At 37.2% G+C, this 27,856-nt stretch overlaps 1 protein-coding gene across 2 annotated transcripts in view; it reads right to left on the bottom strand.

Annotated features, from left to right (window-relative positions):
* LOC120523539 (SR-related and CTD-associated factor 4-like) overlaps window positions 1-27,856 on the bottom strand; it is a 440,470-nt gene that overhangs the window by 305,680 nt on the left and 106,934 nt on the right. For both annotated transcript variants that reach the window (XM_039744940.1, XM_039744941.1), the window contains exon 8: window positions 21,876-21,967. In XM_039744940.1, the coding sequence (XP_039600874.1) occupies window positions 21,876-21,967 (92 nt within the window). The remainder of the gene's footprint in view (window positions 1-21,875; window positions 21,968-27,856) is intronic.

The raw sequence follows: 27,856 nt of genomic DNA, 5'->3' as shown, positions 1-27,856 counted from the left end.
TCACTAATTATTTTGTTAGCTTTAAAAAAAAGTTATTTTGTTTCATTTTGTAACACTGTGGTTCAGTGTTTGGGATAAAGCAATTGGCCTAAAATTATTATTGTTAATAAAAAAAAAACTCATCACTAAGCATGCTGTACAATGTACAGCCTTCATAAATCTATTGTTTACAATATATTGAAAACGTCTTTTTACACCTCACAGTTCTCAAAAGGACGTTAAAGCAAATTAACTTTTTTTTTTTTTTTTTAACTTGTAATGGACCAAAATGTAGCCAGACTCAATAATTAAATGTATTTATGTATTTTAAACAGCATTTGGCGGCTGTGAAATGACATAGTTCGGTATCAAATACTGTGTCATACCATAGTCATGAAACAAACCCTAAGAAATGAGTCCTCCTGTCGTCTTCTCTGTACCAGCTAAGGTGCTACGGAAGCTGCAAACAGTCTTTCAGTTTTTTTAAGATTAATTTAAAACTGAAATGTACTGCGCATGGTGGCGCAGTGGTAGCGCTGCTGCCTCACAGTTAGGAGACCCGGGTTCGCTTCCCAAGTCCTCCCTGCATGGAGTTTGCATGTTCTCCCCGTGTCTGCGTGGGTTTCCTCCGGGCACTCCGGTTTCCTCCCACAGTACAAAGACATGCAGGTTAGGTGGATTGGCAATTCTAAATTGGCCCTAGTGTGTGCTTGGTGTCTTTGTGTGTGTCCTGCGGTGGGTTGGCACCCAGCCCGTGATTGGTTCCTGCCTTGTGCCCTGTGTTGGCTGGGATTGGCTCCAGCAGACCCCCGTGACCCTGTGTTCGGATTCAGCGGGTTGGAAAAAGGATGGATGGATGTACTTTGCAAAAGGAAAAACTACATTAAATTCCATTTTAAATCTGTGTAAAAAATAAATGGAAAAAATTTGTTCAAAACCTTGACGTTGTTCACGTGACTTGCAGAAGTCACACTGAAAATAAAAAAAGAAATCTGCCACGTCTCTGCACTACACGACCAGACGCACGTGAGCGACCAGGGACTTGCTGGTTTCTTCTGCTGATTGTTTAATTCAGTATCACACTTGGAAGTGACAAAAGAGAGCGTAACAGGAAGGAGGTCACTGGATATCACTGGTATGGTTATATTAATGTATCATATCTATTTTATGACAGTGGAAGGTGTTAAGATTAATGTCGGAATTTGATAAAACTCAGCGTTTAAAGTCTTAACCATTTGTTTACACGGCCATCGCCCAGAGCTAGCATGGTATACTGTCCAAGAAAAACGCTAAAACAACAGCAAGAAAACAATATTTGAATTTAGAAAAATATGTATTTTGAAAAACATCCATTTCTGAACACTTAATTCAAGTGATATTTAGTTTCTTGTGAGTCAACTTTTACATTCTGTGGTATGGAATATTCTGTTCTAATTACAGTTTGTGATGTAAATTCAGTTTGATACGCTGTAGTATTCAGCTTGCTTCAGAAAGTATCAGTGAAAGCGAGAACTACAAGGAACTTGCTTTCAGGTTATACTGCCTTGATTTTAGACTATGATAAAGGGAACTTTCATTTTGGTAGGACTGACTTATTAGATGATATTTTAATTTTAAAAATTGAAGGTTTTGTGAGAGTTATTCCTGTTTTTGGAGGTGATCTGCAGTATTGTGATGTATTTTATAAATTGTTTTGGGAACTACAGTTTTGAGAATGTTAAAAAGTATCAGAAAATATGCCAAAGCATTTGAGAAAACTGTAATTACCAGGGTAGGTTTGAAACTGATTGCTAAAATTTTTAAATTTACTGACGTGGTCTTTGGCAAAAATATTTTTTGAACATTTGTAGCAACACAGTCTTTGTTACAGACAAATCACAGCTGTACATCCTAAGGAAGTTGTATAGCATGCTGGTAGCAAATATCTAGGAGAAAGTGATTTTCCCAAACATAAACAAATGGACAAAACGTATTATGCTGTTAAAAATTTAAAAACACTTAAGGTAATATTGTACAAGTAATATAATATACACCACCTTATAAAAAAAAGCTAATTTCAGACAAGTAATGCAAAAACGTTTTGTTAGCAGTCTGATAAACTGTCTTATTTAACACAATATTTTTAAACCTTTCCATTTTCATTAGTTTTTTAGAATTCATTTGATTATATAAGTCAACCAAAAAAATTTAGGGTAATTGGCACAGTGATAGTCGAAGTAATGATGTTGAAATGTTTTAGTAAAAGGTATATAAAAAAAAAAAGTGTTGAAAATGAATGTTTTGTTAAAACGCATTTCATAGTTTGGCAGCTTTAACACTGCAGTCTAAGGTTTTTTTTGTTTTTAATTTAAAAAAATATATATATTTATTAAAACAACAGCTTTGAATGAAACTTCAGCTTCCTATTTGTGAGCAATAGTGGGACTGTACATTTGTGAAACATCCCTTGTCAGCATTCAAAATGAATGTATTTAGATAACATTGAAAATGTTATATGAACAACCAGTAACAGCGTACTGTTGACTTGAGCATTCATAGTTTTCCTTCTGTTTCTCTGTACGTTTATCATTCGTTTGCTCAGAGGTTGATGTTCTTGCTGTTTCCTGAGCAGCTCTTCTTTCCTCCAGCCTAGCAGCCCGCTGCTTCTCATTTCATCGGCATCTTTTCACGTTAATACTGATTAATTTAGTTTTTGTATTGCAATTACTTAGTACATTTTTCTTTAATTTTTCACTTAAGCTGGCATCTTCAACCTGCCTCAAGAATGATTAGCGAAGGCGGTAGGGAATGAGAACGGTGCTTATATGCATGCACCACATGGCCGCCCTGCTAAGAGTTGATTCTACAATAAAATAAAATAAAAATTAAGAGTAATAAAAATCATCACCTCGAAAGCGGATAGTAGACGTCACATAGTATATGTGTACCAAATTTCAAGTCAATAGGTGAAAAGGTTTGCGAGCTACAGGCGATTTAAAATCCTGGACAGACAAATAAATGAAAAGCCACAGTAGCGTATTATATAAGATTAGATCTATACAATGAAAATGTTATATGAACAATTATATAAACAATCTTGCATGGCAAATGTAGACAAATTTAAATTTAGTTGTTTTTCAATTTTTAACCTTACTTGTTGATTTAAAATAAACTGCTCAAAAAAATTAAAGGAACACTTTGAAAACACATCAGATCTCAATGGGAAAAAGAAATCCTCCTGGATATCTATACTGATATAGACTGGGTAATGTGTTAGGAACGAAAGGATGCCACATCGTTTGATGGAAATGAAAATGATCAACCTACAGAGCCCTGAATTCAATGACGCCCCAAAAATCAGAGTGAAAAAATTATGTGGCAGGCTAGTTCATTTTGCCAAAATTTTATTGCAGCGACTCAAAATTGTATGCAGCACTTTGTATGGCCCCTGTGTTCTTGTATACATGCCTGACAACATCGGTGCATGCTTATAAGGAGATGACAGATGGTGTTGTGGGGGATCTCCTCCCAGATCTGGACCAGGGCAGCACTGAGCTCCTGGACAGTCTGAGGTATTCTATTGGATTTAGGTCAGGAAAGTGTGGTGGCCAGTCAATGGTATCAATTCCTTCATCCTCCAGGAACTGCCTGCCTACTCTCACCACATGAGGCCAGGAATTGTCGTGCACCAGGAGCCACTGTACCAGCATAGGGTCTGACAATGGGTCCAAGGATTTCATCCTGATACCTAATGGCAGCCAAGGTGCCTTTGTCAAGCCTGTAGCGGTCTGTGTGACCCTCCATGGATATGCCTCCCCAGACAATCATTAACCCACCACCAAACTGCTCATGCTGAATGATGTTACAGGCAGCATGTTGTTCTCCATGGCTTCTCCAGACCCTTTCACTTCTGTCACGTGCTCAGGGTGAACCTGCTCTCATCTGTAAAAAGCACAGGGCACCAGTGGTGCATCTGCCAATTCTGGTATTCTATGGCGAATGCCAATGGAAATGCATGCTGCTGGGCAGTGAGCTCATGGCCCATTAGAGGACATGGGGCCCTTGGGTCACCCTCATGAAGTCTTTCTGGTTGTTTGGTCAGAGACATTCACACCAGTGGCCTGCTGGAGGTCATTTTGTAGGGCTCTGGCAGTGCTCATCCTGTTCCTCCTTGCCCAAAGGAGCAGATACTGGTCCTGCTGATGGGTTATGGACCTTCTATGGCCCTCTCCAGCTCTCCTAGAGTAACTGCTTGTCTCCTAGAATCTCCTCCATGCCCTTGAGACTGTGCAGGGAGACACAGCAAACCTTCTGGCAATGACACATATTGATGTGCCATCCTGGAGAAGTTGGACTACCTGTGCAACCTCTGTAGGGTCCAGGTATCGCCTCGTGCTACCAGTAGTGACACTGACTGTAGCCAAATGCAAAACTAGTGAAGAAACAGTCAGAAAAGATGAGGAGGGAAAAATGTCAGTGGCCACCACCTGTTAAACCATTCCTGTTTTGGGGGTCATCTCATTGTTGCCCCTCTAGTGCATCTGTTGTTAATTTCATTAACACCACAGCAGCTGAAACTGATTAACAACCCCCTCTGCTACTTAACTGACCAGATTAATATACCATAAGTTTCATTGACTTTATGCTAGACTCTGATTAAAAAGTGTTCCTGTAATTCTTTTGAGCAGTATATAATCAGTTCTCACAAGGCATTTACAGCGTGTGTCAGTGATACATTATGGGGGGGTAGTAGCAAAGGGAAGTTTGCAGATCTATAGGTGAAGCTGATTAATCAATAATGCAACCATTTCCTTTGTGAAAAAACTACAATGATGTTGTGCGAGGTCCTGAATTGTATTTAATTGTATTTAAATTGTGAAAAGATTGGTTTCTTCTGATTGTCATATATTTAGGTGTCTTTATGGAAGCTTTGTTTACAATCTCTAGAAAGAAACTGCATTTGATTTACACCCATTCCAAACTGAATATTTTGGATTCATATTTAAACTTATATACATGTGAGACTATGTAAAATTTTCTTTAAACCATACTCAGTTTTCTGTATTGATGCTGGGACTCTGTATATTCTTAGGTTGATGTTTGTGCAGTGACTTACTTTGCTGTCCACGAACCAAACGCAGAAAGGTCTGAGCCAGTGTTGAAGAGCACTTGAAAGCAATTGGCTTTAACAGGATCACACAGGAGGAGCAACTTCCTGTCCCTGATGAACATCACCAAATAGACATGCCATCCAGTTTCAGAGGGTTGTCAAATGATTTTCCTGAGTAACATTATGGGGATGTCCCTGAATTTTCAAATGTTACTAATTTGTCAATACATGTACTTAGTGATAGCAACAATTTTGAGTTTTCTGATAATATGTCAAATTTCAACATTGATATTGTCAACTGGCTGAATGTGCCACAAAGTACAATGTTTCACAGACAGCTGTGTCTGGACTTCTAAAAATTCTTAATAAAACAGGTTTGGATTTACCAAAGGTTCCAAGAACTTTACTTTCAACACCACAAGGGTTTGAAGTCCAGCAGATTGCAGGGGGAATCTATTATCATTTTGATCTTGTCAGCACAATTCTCTCTGAATTGGGCAACTGTGAACTTAATGAACTGCCTGATGCATTATTTTTTAAAATAAGTATAGATGGACTACCAGTATTTAAAAGCTCAAATGTGCAGTTATGGCCTATTCTTGGAAAGCTAAATGATGGTACCTGATAGCTCTGCTTTTGTAATTGGATTATATTCTGGAGTCTGTCAATGAATATTTACAGGCCTTCATTGATGATTTGAAATTTGTCAAACAAGAAGGTACATATTTTAAGGGAAAACACTTCAGAATTTCTCTTCCTTATGTATTTATTTGTAATGTACCAGCAACGGCATATATTAAATGTGTTCAAGGGCACACAGGGTACAACTCTTGTGAGCACTGTGTTCAAAAAGGGTTGTATGTCAATGGTAGAATGACATATCCTGAAATGTCGGCACATCCGAGAACTGATTGTGATTTTACAGAAATGTCAGACAAAGAGCATCATATTGGTATTTCTCCACTAAATGATCTCGGTATAGGGTTAGAAACCACATTTGTTCTTGATTATACGCATTTAATATGTTTGGGAGTTGTTAGGAAATTAATATTTTTGTGGCTAAAGGGTCCACTGACATGCAGGGTGTCTACTGGCATTCTTAGTGGAATTTCAGACCAGATGAAATCTGTGAGGCAGTACATTCCAAGAAACTTCTCCAGAAAACCAAAGTGTCTCTGTTAGATGTTTCACATTGGAAAGCTGCTGAATTTCGTCAGCTCTTGTTGTATAATGGCCCTGTTGTACTATTTAAAAAGTTATCAAATGACAAGTATCTAAACTTTCTAGCTTTATCTGTCTCAATGAGGATCCTTCTGAGTACTAGTCTTTGTGCAGAGTATTGTGATTATGCCAAAATGTTGCTAAAGTATTTTGTTGAGAATTACTGGTGCATAATGTGCATTGTTTGATTCACTTAGCTCAAGATGCAAAACAATTTGGACACCTAGATAATGTCTCTTGCTTTCCTATTCAGAATTTCTTGGGAAAACTTAAGAGAATGGTGAAAAGGCCAAAAAATCCAGTTGAGCAAATTGTGAGGCGTTTAAAAGAGAGACAATGTATCACTATGCATAAAGATAGGGGTGCATATAATAAACTTGAAAGGACACATCTGTCAGGACCTTTACCACCAGAATATGTGACCTGTTCACAATATAAATATTACAAAGAAATGGACATTCATCTCCTGTTTTAATGGAGACACAACTGTTATTATCACAGTGGCAGAATTGCACTTGTTAAGAACATTTTGCAGTCTCCTTCCAGAGAAATATATTTTGTGTGTCAGTATTTTGAAAAACAAAGCCTTTTTTTAACCACCCTCTTACATCTTAATATTTGGGGATTAACAGTGTTTCAGGACTTTCTGGTCACCTTCATGTATTGTCAGTAACTGATATGTATAGGAAGATGATTGATTCTGTTACCATTTCAAAACTCCTTTGTTGCATTACCACAACTTCACAATTGCGGAAGGTGTACATACAATAGTGCTGTCTCTCCCTCTCTCTGACTCTTTCTCATTCTCTTTGCCTTTTACTGCTGCGGAGCACTGCAAAGCTCATGTATAAAGTGGTGGAATTCACAGAGGCAGGAACAGTTGTCATCATTTCTACTAAATGGCTCCATGGAACACAAAAAGATACATTCTTCTGGCCAATTGGAAATGTTGATAAAGCTATCAGAGAATGTACTAGCCCTGCAACAAACTGGACGAAGTATAACATTCGTGTTTTGGGAGAGGTAGGTAAATAAAATGAAAATATAATTTGACTTTTATATTTTACCCTTCTGATCACCATCACCATTTACTCAATGAAAATTGTTTGTTTTATAGAGAACTAGCCAACCCGCGGCGTACCATACTCAGGCCGTACACAGCATACATAATCAGGCCGGTTTTTTAATGATTTTTAAGCACAGCGAGAAAATTAACATTTGAAAAATCGGTAATGTAATAAATTAGCAAGAAAAGCAGCATTGTAACAATGCACGGAACGAACCAACACACAATCGTCCGTGACTGAAAACTGGCGGACGGCCATCGCTCATGTGCCCACCTCCAACTCGTCACTTGAGTCGTTGTCGTCTTTGCACAGTCCAGATGCACCTGTGACTGACGTAGACTTTCCGTGTTCCTGCAGGAGCATCTAAGAAGACACATGTTTGTTGCGGTTGCGAATTGCTGTATGTAGCGTGTAAAACAGTTTGCTATGGTGCACGCGGTCGTGCGTCGTATCCGAAAACTCGGTTTTTAAAGCCTGCTTACTTCATTGTGTTTTAACCTCAGTTGTAAAGGTTTGTTTTAAGGATCCCATGGGATACCCCTTGCAAACCATTTTACACGCTGCATATGGCAATTCACCTCCGCGAGAAACATGCCTCTATGAACAGTCAACATGGCTCGGAGGTGCCAGGAGTTGGTGAGCGTGGCTCCTTCCAGCATGCGCCATAGGTGTCTTACTTGTCGGCGGTTCAGTGAATCCACACCCCTTCCAGCGTGCTTTCCATGGGTGTCTTGCCTTAGTGAATTATATATATAGATTATGCAAAGGCCAGAAAAAAAAAACTAAAAAAAGCAGATATGTTATCAGATTTACACACTGATTCAGAATCCGAGAAAGGACCTCGGAAAAGAAGGTAAGATCTGTAATTACTTAAGCATCAGCAGTTAATGTACTGATGATATATTTCTTGATAATAGAATAATGTGTATGATGCCATCAATTATTGACAGTATTAATACCTGCAGCTGATTTATTTCTTATCTGTTAAGCCATCTTGAACTCGGCCTCACCAACACATCCATTCCCTCCTCTTGACTACTTAACCTGAATTTGTTATTGGTTACTAGACCCTCACCCTGGAGCACAGTGTTCAAGAGCATAGACACAATTAGCGTAGACTCTATAACATATGTGTTTAGATGCATAAGTTATGTGACCTTCATTTCATAGTTACAAGCTAAGCTCACTTTCTGTTTATACAAAGAAAAAGAAAACTTTCAGAGTGGTAAACAACTTCTCAATGATCAAATAATTTCTGTTGGGAATTCATGTCAACCATTACTTTTCCTTTGTGTGTTTAAAAGGTGCAGGTTGTCCAAAAATTATTTCAATTCCTAGTTAAGAGCCATGGGTACAGCAAGGGCAACCCTGTATAAGTAATAGGATGGATATATAGCATTGCCATATTTTAAAAATAATAATTTTTAGATTTGAAAAGTACAAAAAAAATTGTGTCTAACTGGTATTTCACCTACTTTCTTATAGAAATCTTGGTATTTATAACCAACATAATGAAAAATGCTCTTCCAAGGTTATAACATTTCTGATTGTTGAATCCGTGTGATGCAAAAAAGCTGATTCAGCTTTCTGCAAAATCATGTTGCGTTTGGCAAATCAGGCTGTGCATGCCAATATTTATTAAACAATCATCAGTGCTAAAAAGGAAGAAAAAAAACTACAAAGAGAAAAGTTTATTCTATCCTTTTAGTTAGTGTGATAAAAGTCAAATGGCAGTCATGATTACATTAAACAGCACATTAGATGTTTTATGTGTCTCATGAAACTTAGTACTATTTGTCCTTTTACCTTTCTGTGAAACAAACGAAGAATGCCACCCAAGTCAAGTGACATACTGTATCTTGAATTTAAATGTTAAACTGTAAGATAAGCAAAAACTAGTAAACCACAATGAACAAAAAATGTTTGAATTTCACTGTATAAAAGTCTACATAGGTTGTATTACTTTTGTTATTTATTTATGGTTTGAGATTGTATGATATATTTTATTCCTTATTTTCATATATCCCAGGCCAAGAACACTCTGGAGTTCAGAGTTTGAAAATTAAGAATAAGAATCCAAAAATGAGTCGCTGAATTCACCATGTGAAAATGTGTTGGTTAAAGTTCTCACTGTGCTTGGAGACATAAAAGAAACATTGAACATACATGGAAGAATGCTTCAGACTCTTCTTAGACAACAGAACAGGACATACTCTGTTCCATCTCTACCACAAGGGATAATATTTCCTCTTAAAACTTTAGCGGATGTCCAGGCATTGGAACAAAAATTAAGGGACCAAGAACTTAAGAATGTGGTGAGTTGTTCCCATTTAGTTATGAAAACAAGACAGTGTCACATTCTCACAATTTACAGTACATACTCCACATAGCTATATTGCTGTACAGAAAAAGTTGAGTGCATATCTGACATATAAAACATCTGTGATAACTAGCTAGCAGAGAACCTAATAAATGCATAACAGATCATTGATAACCATTAATAAATTAATTCTGTTTCATGTAGGTGAGTGTCCTGAGTGAGATGGGGGGTCGGACTAATGATGAAGCAACCAGGAGAATGATGGCCTTTCTTATGATTAATATTCTGGCTTGTCAATAAAACTTTGTTGGAAGACATTGTAAAAGACAGCTTCAAGGCCTTCATCTATATGAAGTCTTTTATGGTATGCTTCAAAGTTTCTTAAGGCCATAACTACATTTTTTGTACATTTAAAGCAGTCCAGTATACACTGTACAGAGCTTCCAACTTTCCATTTGCTTCTAAACCAACATAATTTCCATGAAAACACATTTTTAATAATTGTGTTTTAAATAATGTAACTATATTTTAAAGCCAGTGGCTGGGCTGGTGGTAGGTTGATTGAAAGCTTTGCTTAACTGTATTCAGGCATGCAATGCCTAATTACCACTAGAATTACCCGAGCCTACGAAAAAACTCATAAATCCGTACCACCTTAAATCGCTTCTTAAAATCGTTCACAACTCTCCAACAGCGTCTTTTGTCATCTAAATGTGCTGATAAAAATCAGGCTGCAAGCAACCGACTATTCCATCCCCCCACTGACTTAGAACGTGCACAAACTTCTCCCAGCTCATGCCTTGATTGATTTTCTGGGAGTGAAGTGGAGTTTTAGAGTGGAAATAATAGATCGTTGTTTGGAACACACGCATTTCATGTCTGTTCCGTTTCTACAATAATCTGTGTAAACAAACACATTGTTAAAACATATTAATATTCTACTAGTAGATGATAAAATGTAGGCATAAACTATATAATGTATGAAGCCTGAAATATCACAGAAATACTTTCACAAAAGGTACAAATCTCACACAACAATTGCGCTTTAATTCAAAAATATAACTACAGAAACAAAAAGCCACCTTAACATGCAACATTGACACCCCTTGATTATGACTGCCTCCGTTGCGCAATAGAATCAGCTGCCGCCTGGGAATCAAAAGGTTTCAAGTTCGATCCTGCACCACTCTTGTTTTGAGAAGTAAACTGCTCTTAGTCTAACTATTTTAGAATAAAAATACACATTTGATTTCAGTCTGTAACAGCCAGTGCACGGACATGTCTGCATGCACTTTGCCAAATAAATAACATTTGACATTTTGAAGAAATCATTTTATGACACGATTTATCTTTATTTATTTACTTACTTCCTAAAGCCTAAAGTCTCAAGTAGTGTGCAGAGGGCATGCTCAAAAATGTGTGTAATGCCACGAAAAGTGCCTGCTGACACTTTAGTATGCAAGCAATGGTATGTGCATTCTTGCTCCGATGTAGAAGGGAGCTGAGTTTACCTCTGTTACAGCGCATCTATGTGAAAACAGCAGTGTCAGATGCAGGGGTGGGGTGTGCTTGGGCTCGTGAATGCGGCTGAGATAATAAAATGACTTTTAAAAAAAAAAAAAAAAAAAAAAAAAGCTAACCTTTACAAGTATCATAAATTACACTGACTGTTACAGACTGAAATCAAATGTATGTTTTTATTCTAAAATAGTAAGACTAAAAGCAGTTTACTTCTCAAAACGGAGTGGTGCAGGATCGAACTCACGACCTTTTGATTCCCAGGCGGCAGCTGATTCTATTGCGCCACGGAGGCAGTCCTAGTCAACGGGTGTCAATGTCACATGTTAAGGCGGCTTTTTGTTTCTGCAGTTATATTGTTGAATAAAAGCGGAATTGTTGTGTTAGATTTGTACCTTTTGTGAAGGTATTTCTGTATTACTTCAGGCTTCATACATTATATAGTTTATGCCTACATTTTGTCATCTACTAGTAGAATATAAAAAACGTTTCTGTTTTAACAATGTGTTTACACAGATTACTGTAGAAACGGAACAGACATGAAATGCATGTGTTCCAAACAACAATCTATTATTTCCACTCTAAAACTCCACTTCACTCCCAGAAAATCAATCAAGGCATGAGCTGGGAGAAGTTTGTGCACGTTCTAAGTCGGTGGGGGAATGGAAACCCCGGCTGCTTGCAGCCTGATTTTTATCAGCACATTTAGATGATAAAAGACGCTGGTGGAGAGCTGTGAACGATTTTAAGCGATTTAAGGTGGGACGGATTTACAAGTTTTTTCGTAGGCTCTGGTAATTCTAGTGTTAAAGGAAACATATTGCCACTGATGTTGATATTGTTAGTTTATGGAAAGTATTAAAATAAGTTTCTCTGTCTCATTTCCACTGACAAGGTGCACTAAAGATAAATGCATTAACTACAAATGTAAATCGAAAGGATGCAGAAAAAGCTGTTTCTAAGTGGTTCAGTGGTGCCCAGTATGATGTGACTAATATAGATGAAAAAGAGTAAGCATACATGCCCATTTTTGTCTTTAAAGTATATCATTTTTTAACAAAGTGCTGTACATTTTATGATGTAGCTGAATGTTTTTGAAATTGTTTTTGTAAAAATTAGTTTACATTTCATCATTTCAAAGCAATGAATACTTTATTATTGGAAAATAAATTCATGTCCGAGACAATGTATTCTGTGACACTTTATATAAAAAATATGTTTTCCCTGTGCTTTCAAGAAATGTTAAAACTAATCAACTTAATAATGAAAAGATATATTTTATAAAATCAACAGATAAGGGGATTAATTTCATCCATAATTTTGTACCCTACCTATACCCACAAATTCTCCAGAGAAATCCATTAGTGGAGTACTGTGTCAGGTCTCATAACGGGACCCACACAGCTTTAAAATAGCTTGCAGATATGGTAATTCACGGGGCCCGAATAACATCCTCCTAGTTTTCCCCATGTTGGACCCACCATAGACCTGATTTAAATCCACATTAAATTGATGTTGCCTGCCACAAAGGGCTCTACACTGGTGTAAAACAGTTTGCATGTAAAGGTCCCACATTTTCCCCATGTTTCACCTGTAAGTTACCCTTATGGTCTGCTACACAAGGGGCCTGCATGGAGACTGAGAGCGAAATAAGCCGGGTCCAAGATAGGCAACCCTGATGGGACCCTTAATTTTCCCCCATCATAAACCCATATGGGACCCACATTAAATTGCTGGCTGGAAAAGTACTTGTATTTTCTTTGAAAACCTGGACTCACCTTCCCATCTCTTGTGCAATTCTGTGATCCAAGCTTGACAATACCCACATAAAAAACAGTGCTTCTTAAAGTGCAAAAAATGTGTTATTTGAAAATGAGACGTTAGATGTAACTCTTTTTTTTATAGAAATACAGGTATAAAAATACAGAAAATACTGAGTGAAAATGAGACATTAGATGAAGATGAAGGTGTGATTTCGAATGCTTCCGCCACATCATTTTTCTTCATTCCAGAACCAAGTTTTTCCAGGATTGTTAATTTTCCATTCAGCATAAACTGTTCATCTCAAATAAATTTTGCGATCCGCTATAAAACTCGAACAGTACAGTATCTGCACACGACAACTACCCACGCAGACTCTAGATGAAGCACTAACTCAGAATTCAGCTACATGTATGATGTGTAAAACCATTTTCAAGTCCCTTCCTTTAAAGATGCCAAAGTACAGTGGGAAAGGGATCTCTTACTCAATATTTCAGAAAAGAAGTATAAAGGAAGCCATGTACAGAATCCATTATAGCTCCATATGCGAAAGCTTTCAATTATTCAACTTAAAATTATTTTATCAAGCACATCTATCTCATTTACAATTGTCCAAAAGATTTCCAGGTCAAGATCTAACCTGTGAACATTGCAATCAAGCTTCAGGTTCACTAGGCCAAATGTTCTGGGTATGTAAAAAAAATAACATCATTCTGGACAAAAAAAAATTAAATGCCTATCAGACAGCGTTGGTGTCACAATCACTCCTAATCCATCAATAGCTGTGTTTGGTGTACTCCTAGATGGAATTAAAGTTGAGAAGGACAAGCTGTAATTGCCTTTATTTCACTATTAGCACACAGACTTATCTTGCTCAAGTGGAAGAATCCTAACCAACCTCTGTTAAGTCATTGGGCAACTGCTGTTATATACTATGCTGTTGGCCTCCCTCTCTTCTCAAATTGGGGCATGTGGGGGGGCATTGTGCTAAGGTAATGTCTTTTTTCCAAAAAAATCAAGCACTTATATGGTTGAGGAAGTCCTAGAAAAGTTAAAAAATGCTAGTGATATAGAATATGAATAAGTCAAATAAGAATAATGTGTTTCCTGAAGGATGCAATGCTATCCTTGATTTGTACTGCTCAGTGTATAACTCAGAAGGGTTGCATCGTGCAGTTTTACAGTTCAAGCATTATGAGTTCAAGTACTATATTTGGGAGATGTCTGCTGCACGTCTGCCCTATATTAGTTTTCTAAGCAATGCTCACCCAGTTTAACAGAGAATCGCCTCTCAATGCAATGTATTTTTATTGCACCTCACCATGCTTTCAGTTTCACCTGGGGAACAAACTGCAACAGAAGGCAGGGGAAAATGGGTGAATTGCAGTACAAAAACCCAGTTTATGGTAGAAAATGTAGTTTTCTTATTTACCCACTTAATTTCTTTCTTTTTTTTTTTTTTTTAAATTCCCACTACAGTGATCCCTCGCTATATCACACTTCGACTTTCGCGGCTTCACTCTATCGCGATTTTTTCTCACACACACTTACGTCACTACGCACGCGCTTTCTGAGAACTTTTATCTAAGCCCCACGATGGCTCCTAAACGTGCTGCTTTTTCTAAGCCTTCTGACAATAAAACTAAGCACTAGAGAAAGATGCTTACTATCCAGGAGAAGGTGAAACGGATATGATCAAAGATGGCAAAACCCTACAAAATCCTCCACACGCATATGAAAAGACAGCGCCAGCAACTGCCTATCAAGATGTTCTTCAGCCGCGCACCCAGACACCCACTGCCTACTCCTAGTACTCCTTCAGCGGAAGAAGTTAACGACGCACCTGCTGAAGATACTGCACTACCTGAAGACTCTCCTACTGAGGTCATGCCTTCATAGGTTAGTAGTTGTGTGTAAGAACTGTGTGTGTGTGTAATTAAATGTACAGTACAATAATCTACTATATAAAAGCGGTCGGGATTGTCCTTCCGTCCCGTGAGTGCAAAGCGTAGATGTATTCCGCTTATCACAGACTTACTACTTGCGGCTTGTACGAAGCGACGCGATGTGAGCAGAGTTCTGGTGCTCCCATCGTTCCCTTGCTTTTGTGCATGATGCACTGGAAAAATAGACAAATTATGTCTCTGGAAATAATTAATGTTGATGGAGTATAAATGCCTCACCATGTAGTAAATATCAGGGGAGATGGTGCTTACTTATTCTCATCTATAGCTTATTTAGTGCATGAAACTCCGTCTTTAGCGGTACAGATTCGGGCTGACATTGTACGACTTTGGACAGGCACTCGAGGGGATGAAAAAAAAAAAACGTAGGTTTTCGGGAGATGTTATGAATAGGCACTTTAATGTTCTCATTCCCTACACTTACATGCCTGATGTACACATGGAGCGCATACAAATTGAGGATAAAAGTCGGTCGCCTTAAAAGGCGGGTGAGCCTAGTAATAATATGATATTTATAACGTCTAATATATCTTATTTTCTCTTATTTTCTCTAATATATTGGGTAATACGAGTGTAATGGTGACTAAAGGGTGTTATTTCATGTTTAGAGGGCTCTAATAATATTAAAAAACACACTTAGAAGGTCGTAAACAGGTTTTCTATACTCTAACTGCGAAAGTATTCGATTTATAAATAAAGAATCCTACTTCGCGAAAATTCCTTTATCACGGTAGAGTCTGAAACGGATTAACCGTGATAAACGAGGGTTCAATGTAATTCCAAAATTTGGGATGACCTGTCCTGCCTCATATGTAAAACACATTAATCCTTTTTCACTTGGCCATTGTATTAGATCCAAAACCTGATGGACGTTGGAGTTTTTATAATGACTTCTGTCAGTTAAACTAGAACTTGTATATCAATTCCGACAGAGTGCTGCGAGTTAATGACCTTTTACAGTACCTTGGACAGGCATAATGTTTTTCCACTTTGGACATGACAAAGGGCTAGTAGCAGATTCCCTTAAAAGACTCCGCTAAAGAGAAAATCGTGCTTTGCACCCCTAGTGAGTACTGGTAGTTATGTGTCATGACCTCAACACTAGAATCCCTGAAGCCTACGAAAAAAATCGGAATAACGGGCCACCTTAAATTCCTTCACTCTTCATCAGCATCTTTGTTTTGCAAGTTAATCAGTGCAAGCAGTCTGCTATCCCATCCCCCACCAACAGAGCTGAAGTCGAACAGAAAGTTCTCCAAGTCTCTTTTTCTGGGTGTGAGGTGCCTGGAGATGTATAGGGTAAATAATATATTCTTATTTGGAATATACATTTCATGTGTGTTTCATGTCAACAATGAAATGTAGGATGACAGGAAATGCGAGGCAAGAAATGTTGAACATAAAACTAAAACTTAAAATGTTGGTGTGAAATGTATAATGTGTCAAGACACAGGGACCCAGTGACACATGAATGTCTAGTGGACAAACTGCTTTAGCCACATATACCATTAATTTAGGGACCTGCATGCAAGAAAAACAGGGCACCTATAATATGCAAGCACTACAATCTTAATATAATTCATGGTAGTGGCTTTAACTTTATTATTTTATTTAATTTTATATCTAGCAGTAAATGGGGTTTACAGAGAAGGTATCCCAACAATTGATTTATGGTCCATCCAGTTTGTGATAACCCTTTTCATAATTACCCTTTCTTGCTAAAATATTTGAGAAAGGCTTAAATCTCACTTTACACATCAAAATTTATTTCAGAAATTTCAGTCTGGATTACATACCAATCACAATACAGAAACAGCACTAAACAGTTTTGCGAAATTTGCGAAAATTTTAATATCCTCTGATGACAGAAATTCTACAGTAATTATTTGTTAGAAAGGGTCATTAGTGTCAAACTATAAGCTTAAATTTATTGTACTACATGGTTTGGAAAATTTCACTGGGCTCTGAGGCACTGTCCTTGCCTGGTTTAGCTTATATTTATCAAACTGAATTCAGTAAGTACAGAAATATGCTGACGATACTCCCAGTTTACTCAGAAGTTAAATATGGTGTCCAACAGGGCTCATTATTCAGGTCTTTATTGTTTTACCTTTACATACTTCCATTAGAAAATTTAATTAGAAAACATAACATTAATTTTCTCTCATATGCAGATGAAATCCAACTAATACCTATACCTTTTTTTAAGACCAAATCCTGAAAAAATTGTGAGTCATTGAGTTAATGGTAGAGAACTACTGAAAGTGTCTCTAAATGAGAAACAACAAATGTATTTGTAATTCTTTTGTGGAAATGATGCAGACTACAAAAATATTCTTTCACTTTTTAACTCGGAGTCATCATCAGTTTTACTGAATCAGCATGCAATGTAGATATTATGGAAACTTAGTGTGTTTTGTACATCTGTTGTCCGTCTCAGAATGTTGAAAAATGAAGACTTTTTCTAATTAAATAGGAAACTCAGAAACTAATCCATGTATTTATTTCCAGTGGGACTGAATAATGCAATGTGTTCTCAGCCTGTTCAAATCATTCTTTATGCAGCTTTGATTGAATTCAAAATGCTACAGCAGAAATAACGAGAAGAACTAGAAAGTATGAATACATTCATAATTCCAGTTCACAAATAGTTCTCATACACTGGCTCCAAGTTAAAGGAAAAGGTTGTTATTTTTCAAGCTAAAGTTTTTTTTTTTTTTTCAAACATGATATAGATATGCATTTGCTGCACAAGATTGTGTTCTAATATTAAGCAGTTTCTATAAATTTAAAAAACCTTGTGCTCGCTCTGGTGTTTTACAATGGAGGGTATGGGGGCAAGGAGGAAAGTTTAAAAACATAGCAAGGATATCCTTTTTTCAAGCCAAGAGAGCTTTTGAGTAGAATGTTTGTGAGAACAATAGGTATCTGATAATTTTATAACATATTCCTGGTACTATATTTCTCATGGTAATGATACATTTTCTATTTGTTTGTGGGAATTTTCACATATATTTGGGGAGGTGAATGGGGGGTTTGAAAAGTTGCCCAGGAAGACAAAATGCTAAACTATTGCATATGGCTGGAGTTCTTTTAAAATGACCGGATCTCATAATACTGGTATTTGTTTGTTTCAAAAATTACACACATGCATTTACAATGTGTGTGTAATCACAAGACAGATCATTACTCAACAACTGTCTTGACTTGAAAAACTGATGTATTTGGCAAGTTTTTAAGCATGTCCTCTGTGCCCCATAGACTGCAATGTAAGGTGCAAAAGTGGGTTAAGATATTTTTTAAAATTTATAGAAAGTAATTAACTTTAGAACACAATTTTGCGTGGCAAATGCATATACAGTAATCCCTCCTCGGTGAAAATCCGCATGGTATAAACCATATGTTTTTATGGTTATTTTTATATATTTTAAGCCCATTGAAACTCTCCCACACTGTTTATAAATATTCTCCGCACAGTTACACAGTAAACCCTTGTTTATCACGGTTAATCCGCTCCAGACAGATAAATGAATTTCCACGAAGTAGGATTCTTTATTTATAAATCTAATATTTTCGCAGTTAGAGCATTGAAAACCTGTTTACAACCTTCTAAATACATTTTTTAACATTATTAGAGCCCTCTAGTCATGAAATAACACCCTTTAGTCAAAAGTTTAAACTGTGCTTCATGACTAGACATAGATGACAGTTCTTTCTCACAGTTAAAAGAATGCAAACATATCTTCCTCTTCAAGGTGCGCGTCAGGAGCGGAGAATGTCAAAGAGAGAGAGAGAGTAAACAATCAAAAAATCAATAGGGCTGTTGCGCTTTTAAGTATGCAAGCACCGCGATAAAGCGGCTGGAATGAAGGGATCAATGTGAAGGTAGTCTTTCAGCATTTTTTACAGGCGCGTCCAAATCTTCTAAGCAAACTGCCTCTGTGCAAACAGCCCCTCTGCTCACACCCCCTCTGTCAGGCAGAGAGAGTGAGAGAGACAAAGAAAGCAAACAATCAAAAATCAATACGTGCTGCTAGAGCTTTTATGTATGCAAAGCACCGCACAGGAAGCATATTGTATATCATTGAGGAGTTTTATTTAATACATAATACATGCTTTGATTGGGTGGCTTCTCAGCCATCCACCAATAGCGTCCCTCGTATGAAATCAACTGGGCAAACAAACTGAGGAAGCATGTACCATAAATTAAAAGACCCATTGTCTGCAGAAATCTGCGAACCAGCGAAAAATCCGTGATATATATTTAGATATGCTTACATTTAAAATCCGCAATGGAGTGAAGCCGTGAAAGTCGAAGTGCGATATAGCGAGGGATCACTGTATAGCATGTTTGTTAAAACTTGAAAAATACTGAAGTTATCCCTTAAGTTTAGAGCTGATTTCAAAATCCTCCAGTTTAGTTAACTAAACTTAGCACTGCTTAAATCAGAGTGTGCATTATGATTTCAAGATACTGGTCTATTTAACATTTAGTGCTATTAGCAAAATGACAGTGGAAAATCGAGCTTTTACTTACAAAGCCCCAAAGCTGTTTAATGATTTGCCTGTTAATATAAGAGATGCCCCTTGATTCTCAGTTTTTAAATACAGGTTGAAGATAAATTGCTTCATTTTAGCATACCCTGAACAGAGATGCTCATTAATTATGAATAATGCAGCTGTGTTACACATTTGCACAAAAATAACATTCCTAACCCTCCTCCATTCAGTTTCTCTTCTTGGTCTCTTGATGTGGCACCTGGCACCACTGCTCTACTGACAAGCTGTTCTCGTGCCTATGGAAAAGTCATTTCAGACATGGGGAGAATTGGAATAAATTTGAGTGAAAGATTCTTTAATCAGACTGGACAATCCAGCACACACTCTATTATAGGATGCCCAGGAGGGGGTAGGCAGCTAGTCGGTCTAAATATCTAGGATTGTGACTAATTCCGACTTTGTCTTTGACCCTGTCTCACTTACAATTATCACAGATCTCCTAGAAGTTTGTTCTCCAGGGCCACTACTGACTGGAGTTTATTTTCCTCTCCTGAGTGTCAACTGGCCATACTTTCATTTGTTTTAAAATGCTTAGTTTTCCTGGGTGTTTAAAGAAATGTGTCTGTGTACTAACTGTACTCAGTAATTTCTAAAATGTATACTTGCATTTTAGCTGAGACCTTGTCATATCATCTGTGCATACAATCAATAAAGAGCGCTACACAAAAATAAACTGAACTGAACTTTCCTTAAATCATGATCCCTAAATGCAATACCATTGCCTTTTTCATTAAGTAAGATTAATGTGGAGGTTTTGAATGCAGTCAAATTAAGCGTAAATTCACACTATTCTATAAAGAAAATTCAAATAGTTAAACACAGAAAGCACTCACAGGCTGCTGGATGCTTCTAGTCAGAGAAGCGCAACCCTGTCACGACTCTGCTAGGAACAAAGACCTCAAATGTATATACTGTGTTTCCCCGAAAATAAGATCGGGTCTTGTATTAATTTTTGTTCCAAAAGATGCACTAGGGCTTATTTCCAGGGGATATCTTATATTTATTCATGTACATCAAAATACATTAATCCAAATACAGTCATGTCATCTTCTTCTGGAATATCGTCATAACTCTCCACATTCAAATCCTAAATTTTTTGCTACTCCAGCCGCTTTTATGATCGTCCAGGATCAATGTGCGTGCGTTGATGTTTGACGAATGGTTCGATGTGGTGAAGCAATATGCCAACATACAAATGTATTAATGTTGCTTTGATATTCAAGCGTTGCATATTCCCCAAAGTAATGACAAAATATATTTTAAAAGTCTCACATACCATCTTCTGTGCAGTCTTATTTTTTTTTTTTTTTTGCACTTTCACAATACCATCAGAATGTATGACGGCATATTTGAGACACAGAGAAAAAGAAATAAGCACATAATGAAAATGTCTATTTTGTGATTAAAGTGGAAATGTCGGCTTTAAACTCGAAATGTCCATTTTAACCTGGTAGCTTACTTCATCATTAAAGCAGACCATCATAAAAGTCATCTTAAAACCCACACAGTTGTTAAATTGCTACGTACTTCAGGGGCTTCCCTCCTGACCTGACAGCAGCGGCAAGCAGCATTGCCACACAGAACACATTAAATTTATAATATTCCAGCTCTCTGCACATTTAGAATTCTTAGATTTAAACTTGACATCACTTTCATGATGAAATGCATTAAAATATGCATGTTACATTTTACAGATAAATCTTTAAGTTTGTTTAAATAATGAATACTGTTAATAGTTACACAAATGGGGTGGCATAGTGGCAGATCAGAGTCATGCCCCTTGTGATTCCTGCCTGGAGTTTGTATGTTTTCCTGGTGAGTTTCCACAGTGTTCTCAGTTTTCCATCCAAAGACATGAAGGTTTGGGGATTTGGTGAAGCTACAATGACATTAGTGTATGTGTGTGCTTGTGTTCACCTTTGCGGTGAGCTGATGCCCCATCCAGAGATTTTGTTTCTGTCTTGCGCGGATGTTTGCTGGAATGGGCACATCCCCGAATTGATGGATGTAATCATTAAACATCCGCTTAAAAGATATTGTGGCAGGGTGTCTTCGGAATTTAATGGATGTTTCGGGCACATGCGTCGCATGGCGTGATGTATAAACCTGGCCTTTGACACCTTACTTTTAAGCCAACTAAGGCTTATTTTTGGTGTAGGGCTTATATTACAGAGCAGCCTGAAAATCATACTAGGGGTTATTTTCGGGAAAACACAGTATGTTATATCCACTTTGGTCAACCTTAAACTAAACAAATACTGTAACACTACTGTACATATCCATGCTAATCTGTAACATGGTTTTGAAAAAACATTTCAGGAGTCTCTCTGTAGCAAAATCATTATAGGCTATAACATCATACAAAAAAGATACTATGGAAACTACAGGAAACTTACAAAGCTGGTATGGGAGGTGGCGTGGAATCTTCTTTCTTAAATTCTTCTCCACCTTCTGGTTCATCATCATAATCAAAACGGTCAAGTAATTTCTAGAAAACAAAATGCAAAAATAATGCTAAGTAAACTGGCATGATTAAACAAAACTGCTAAATATTAAAAGATATTTTAAAACTGAGATCTTATGTTACATCCTGTAAAATTATGTGAAAAGTTGTACAAAGAATTTTGCTGGGATACTTTGGAGTACATTAGAACAATCTTGAAAGGTTGGGGTTGAATTTTGTTTAAGTTTTACTTGATTGTATGGAATGTTATTTGCTATAAATTAAAATCAATTAAAAAAAAGAACAATCTAGACAAGAACAGACAATTCAGCCAAACAAAGCTCAACAGTCCTGTCCATTTAATTCTTCTAAAATAACATCAAGTCTAGTATTCAAAGGCCCTAAAGTAATCCTGTCTAACACACTACTGGGAAGCTTATTCCTGGTGTTTACTGTTTTCTGTATCAAGAACAACTTCCTAATGTTTGTGAGAAATTTAAACTTAAAAAGTTTCCAACTGTGTCCCTATGTTCTTGCTGAACTAATTTTAAAATAAAAGTCTTAATCCACTGCACTAATTCCTTTCATAATTTTAAACTTTCAATCAAGTCTTCTCTTAATCTTTTTGGTTAATCTGAAAAGGCTCAGCTCTTTTAATCTTTCAACAAGAATCCAGCCCATGTAGTCCTAAAATTAGATTAGTTGCTCTTCTCTAAACTTTTTCTTGCACTGCATGTCCTTTCCAAAACTGTACACAGTACTCTAGATAAAGCATCACCAGTACATTATAAAGTTTGAGCATAACCTCCTTGGAATTGTGCTCTACACATCATGTTAACATAACATTCGGTTACCCTTCAAAATGGCATTTGAATACTGTCTGGCAGTTGATAGCATTGTGTCCAGTACGACTTCTAAATCTTTCTAATAAGGTGTATTTTTGATTTTCATACCTCCCAATGTGTATTCAAAATAATTGCAAATAAGTATGCAAATAATTGATTTTCAGTCACAATCATTAGTAATTACATAAAGGCTATGAAATTTCATGCCATTTTATCCCAGAATATTTTTACACATCAGCTATAAAAATATGCTTTGTAGGGCTCCAAAGAAAGATTCACCTCAAAGAGCCAGTGGTTCCTAAAAAAAAAAATTAGTAACCAATAGCTTTGATTTAGGTGCCAAATAATCAAATGTATAAAATATTAATCTTTCTGTCTCTTACCGTTCTAACCTCCATTAATGTGTGCCTAATTGTTTTACTTTTGTGCAGTGCGTCTTTCCCTTGTACTTTGTATCCGTCTAGATCAGTGATTCTTAACCTTTTTTGAGTCACGGACCTCTTTAAGAATTGGATGAAAGCTATGGAATCCCTTCCCCAGAAATATTCACGTAAACACAACTTTGCATGCAATGAATATAATGTATTTTATTTATCGAGATTTGATTGTCTCATACATACCGTATATGACATACACAATTAAACTAAAGTAACCAATCAAAAAAAAAAAACTTTTGTTTATGCAAAAATTATAATTATGAAATGCAATCCTCTTGTGCAAATTAACACTAGAACTACCAGAGCCTACGAAAAAACTCGTAAATCCGTCCCACCTTAAATCGCTTCTTAAAACCGTTCTCACCTCTCCGCCAGTGTCTTTTGTTAATCTAAATGTGCTGATAAAAGAAAAGCAGCCGGCTATTCCATCCCCCCACCAACTTAGAACGTGCAAAAACTTCTCCCAGCTCATGCCTTGATTGATTATCTGGAAGTGAAGTGGAGTTTTAGAGTGGAAATAATAGATCATTATTTGGAATACACGCATTTCACGTGTGTTCCGTTTCTACAGTAATCCGTGTAAACACATTTTTAAAACAGAAATGTTTTTCATATTGTAGTAGTAAATGACAAAATGTAAGCATAAACTATATAATGTATGAAGCCTGAAGTCCAAATATCAAACACTTTCACAAAAGGTACAAATATAACAGAATAAGCATGCTTTTATTCAAAAATATAACTTCAGAAAAAAGCCGCCTTAGCATGCCACATTGACAGACACTTACTACAGCTGTCACGGTAGCGTAATGGTATCAGCCGCTGACTAGTATTCAAAAGGTCATGAGTTCGATCCCACACGATTCAGTTTTGAAAAGTAAACTGCTCTTATTCTTACTATTTTAGAATAAAAAATGCATTTGATTTCAGTGTGTAACAGCCAATGTAATGATAGTTGTAAAGGTTAGGTTTTTTTTTTTTTTATTCACTTTTAATTCTCTCAGTCGTGTTCAGGATCCTTCCCTACATTCCTCCCTCCCCCCCCAAAATTTGAGGATGCTGTTTTCACATAAAGCGTACTTGTGACTGCATTCTCGTACCAATACTTGCGAACTGAAGTGCCTGCGTGCACTTTTCGTGGCATTACACGTCTATTTTTTTGAGCATGCCCGTGTCGCTCAAACACAGGAACATATGTTGGTGTACAAGTATAACAAAACAAGTGCACTTTTATTCTAGACTATAAGTAAAGAAAAAATAAAGCAAGTTACATTAGGCGGTTGATACAACAGCTTGCGTGCTGCAATGCTAAGAACTGCTGATTTCCGATCCGTGCTATATAAAATCATCACATTCAAATATTAACAATTCCCACACACCCTTCCTACATTCACGACATGTGTACTTGTTGCAGTGTACACATCTCTCTGTGCTATGGTTCCTATTACACTGAATGAGCACCTGACATTGTACTTTCTTCCCTATATAAATAACATTCGAGTATAGCACGTCTCCAAATAATTCACATTCGAGTATAGCGCGTCTCCAAATAAATCACATTTGAGTTATAGCGCGTCTTTATGTGAAAACAGCATTGTCAGATTGAGGGGGTGGGGGGGGATTGTGAACGCGACTGAGAGAATGGAACTGAATTAAAAAAAAAAAAAGCTAACCTTTACAATTATAATGCATTTACACTGGCTCTTACAGACTGACTGAAATCAAATATATGTTTCTATTCTAAAATAGTTCAGTACATGCAATATTACTTGAAAACGAACACCGTCAGATCTGAGAATTCCCTGTAATTTGCAGCTCTATTCATTATCTCAAAACACCACGCACATTCACAGTAATTCCCGGTTATGTCCACCACTCACACCCGCGCCCACAACCATACAGAACTGATCCCACATCAGAGAATTTCCAGTTCCTGCATAAATTCACACCCGATCTGACGCTGTTCGTTTCCAAATAATATTGCATTAGTGCGATGATGTTTTTATATATATTGTCTCTTTCTTTCAGGTGTGTAATAGAAACCACAACATAGAGAGAAGTGTGTACATTGCTTCTTACAGGAAAAGGCAATGGAAAAAGTGCACTTAAATAAAAGTGCACTTTTGTTATACTTTTACACCAACATATGTTCCTGTGTTTGAGCGACACGGGCAGATGGGGAGTGTCTGATGATTGCATATAGCGCCCAAGTTACTGCTCTTTACCATTCTCTCCTCTGCATGTCCTGGAGTACAAAAGAAACAGCATACAGCAACATGTGGGGACTGGCAGGAACATTCAATAAAACTGAATAAAAAGAAAATCAAGTGACAGTGAGATACGAAGAAGGTAGCTTCGCCAGCGTTTGTGTGTCAGAACCCTTTGGGGGTGGGGGGTGCGTTAGTATGCATCGTGGTACACTGCAGAGCTATAGCGCGTCTATATGTGAAAACAGCCGTGACAGACGGGGTTGTATGGATTGATTCTGAGCCCAACTGAGAGAATGAAAAGTGAATTTAAAAAAAAAAAAAAACACAAAGCTAACCTTTATAAGGATCATAAATTACACCGGCTGTTACAGACTGAAATCAAATGTATGCTTTTATTCTAAAATAGTAAGACTAAGAGCAGTTTACTTCTCAAAACCGAATAGTGCAGAATCGAACTCGTGACCTTTTGAGGCGATCGTAATTAGTGGCTGTCAATGTCACATGTTAAGGCGGCTTTTTTTTTTTTGCAGCTATATTTTTGAATAAAAGTGCAATTGTTATCATTTGATATTTGGACTTCAGGCTTCATACATTATATAGTTTATGCCTACATTTTGTCATCTACTAGTAGAATATAAAAAACGTTTCTGTTTTAACAATGTGTTTACACAGATTACTGTAGAAACAGAACAGACATGAAATGCGTGTGTTCCAAATAACGATCTATTATTTCCACTCTAAAACTCCACTTCACTCCCAGATACTCAATCAAGGCATGGGCTTGGAGAAGTTTGTTCTAAATTGGTGGGGGGATGGAATAGCCGGCTGCTTCTAGCTTCTCTTTATCAGCACATTTAGAAGACAAAGGACGCTGGCGGAGAGGTGTAAAGGGATTTAAGAAGCGATTTAAGGTGGGACGGATTTACGAGTTTTTTCGTAGGCTCTGGTAATTCCAGTGTTAAAACAGATCTACTACTACTACTATGTTTTCTACTACCCTAAATACTACTACAACATCTACTTTCAACCAACAGTACTGGGCTGTAGAGTGAATATGTTAATTTTTATCTGACACTCAGGGACCCCCTGAAAACCATCCATGGACTTCAAGGTAAGAACCCTTGGTCTAGATGATTTGTGCAACTGCATGTTACAATAATTTTCACACTAAGTACAGTCAGGCTCTGAGTCTTTGTCACTGAATATCAGTGTCAGAGGGCCATCCAGCGTAATTTGGTCTTCTTTCCTCCTTTTTGAAATACATCTTGAAGAATTTTAGCTGTCCAGTGTTCATTTTATAAGCAGCAGACCGGGGGCCTTTGCTCCAGCTGGGAAAATAAGTCCCCTTTCAATGGTTAGGGCAAATAGGCACAGTGAAGAAACAAGTGACAATAGAGCCTTTTAAAATAGGTTTAGCTTAACATTAGCTGTCCAGCGTTTATTTTGTAAACAGAAAGACTCAGCTGTGGAAAAGTGTCCCCTCCAGTGGATGGGATAGAGAGGCACATTAAATAAATTTATATAGGAGACTGTCTACAGTATTTCAAAATACATTTTGTTACTTATTCATAAGCTAGACTATGTAACGTCTACCACCACAGAATACATTATTTTGTAAATGTGTAAATAGCTGAGGACACAAAGTTATACAGTAGACCCCCGCGAAGTCGCGGTTCAGAGTAACTAAATATTAGAGTAACTAATAATTATTAGCGGAAACCGCAAATATCCTACGCAATTTTTATGCCTTTTTTGCATGGCAATACTGTACTGTTAGAGAGAACAGGAAGCAACTGCAGAGAAAACCGCGACTTGAGATGGTGAAAGTAGCCAATAGAATTTGAAACTGCAACTCCCAGCAGTGGCTCTGATTGGTCTTCTGCTGAGGGTGTTGGGGCTGTTGAGGTCAAAGGATGTCAGCGTGGCTTTTAAAAAGGGGGCCGGTGACCAAAACCAAAAAAAAAAAAGTTTTTGTAATTTGTGTTTCAAGTTCCTGTCTATCTGCCTGCCTTCGGTTGGGTTATCTGTACTTATTCACTTTGTCCTGGATCATTTTGTGCATTTGGATTGTCTGCCATCTACCTGTGTAAATGAGGACTGTAAGTGGATTCATGGCCATCCTGCAAAGAAAGGAGCGTTCCTGAACCCGTCCAACCGTCTTCACCATTTCAGGAACTACCGGTAGCACCATCTGTACATTCCCATTCAACGTGTGGATCTCTGGACTATCTATTTTCATCTTTACATCTATTGCCGTTTTTCAATTAACTTTTTCATGATTTACTGTGCTTTGTTGTATTTAATGTGTAATTTCCGTATGGGGAACAGGGGTGCTATCGTTGTTTTCTTATTTCAATTATTTTAATTACATTCTTTATTTGCTGTTTGATTACCGGTTTGCTTTGTTTTTGTCTCTGTTTGTGAGTGCGTGCGGGTCCGGTG

Source organism: Polypterus senegalus, chromosome 2, assembly GCF_016835505.1.
Source record: "Polypterus senegalus isolate Bchr_013 chromosome 2, ASM1683550v1, whole genome shotgun sequence".
In the NCBI taxonomy this organism is placed as follows: Eukaryota; Metazoa; Chordata; class Cladistia; order Polypteriformes; family Polypteridae; genus Polypterus; species Polypterus senegalus.
This window is presented reverse-complemented; position numbering and strand designations above follow the sequence as displayed.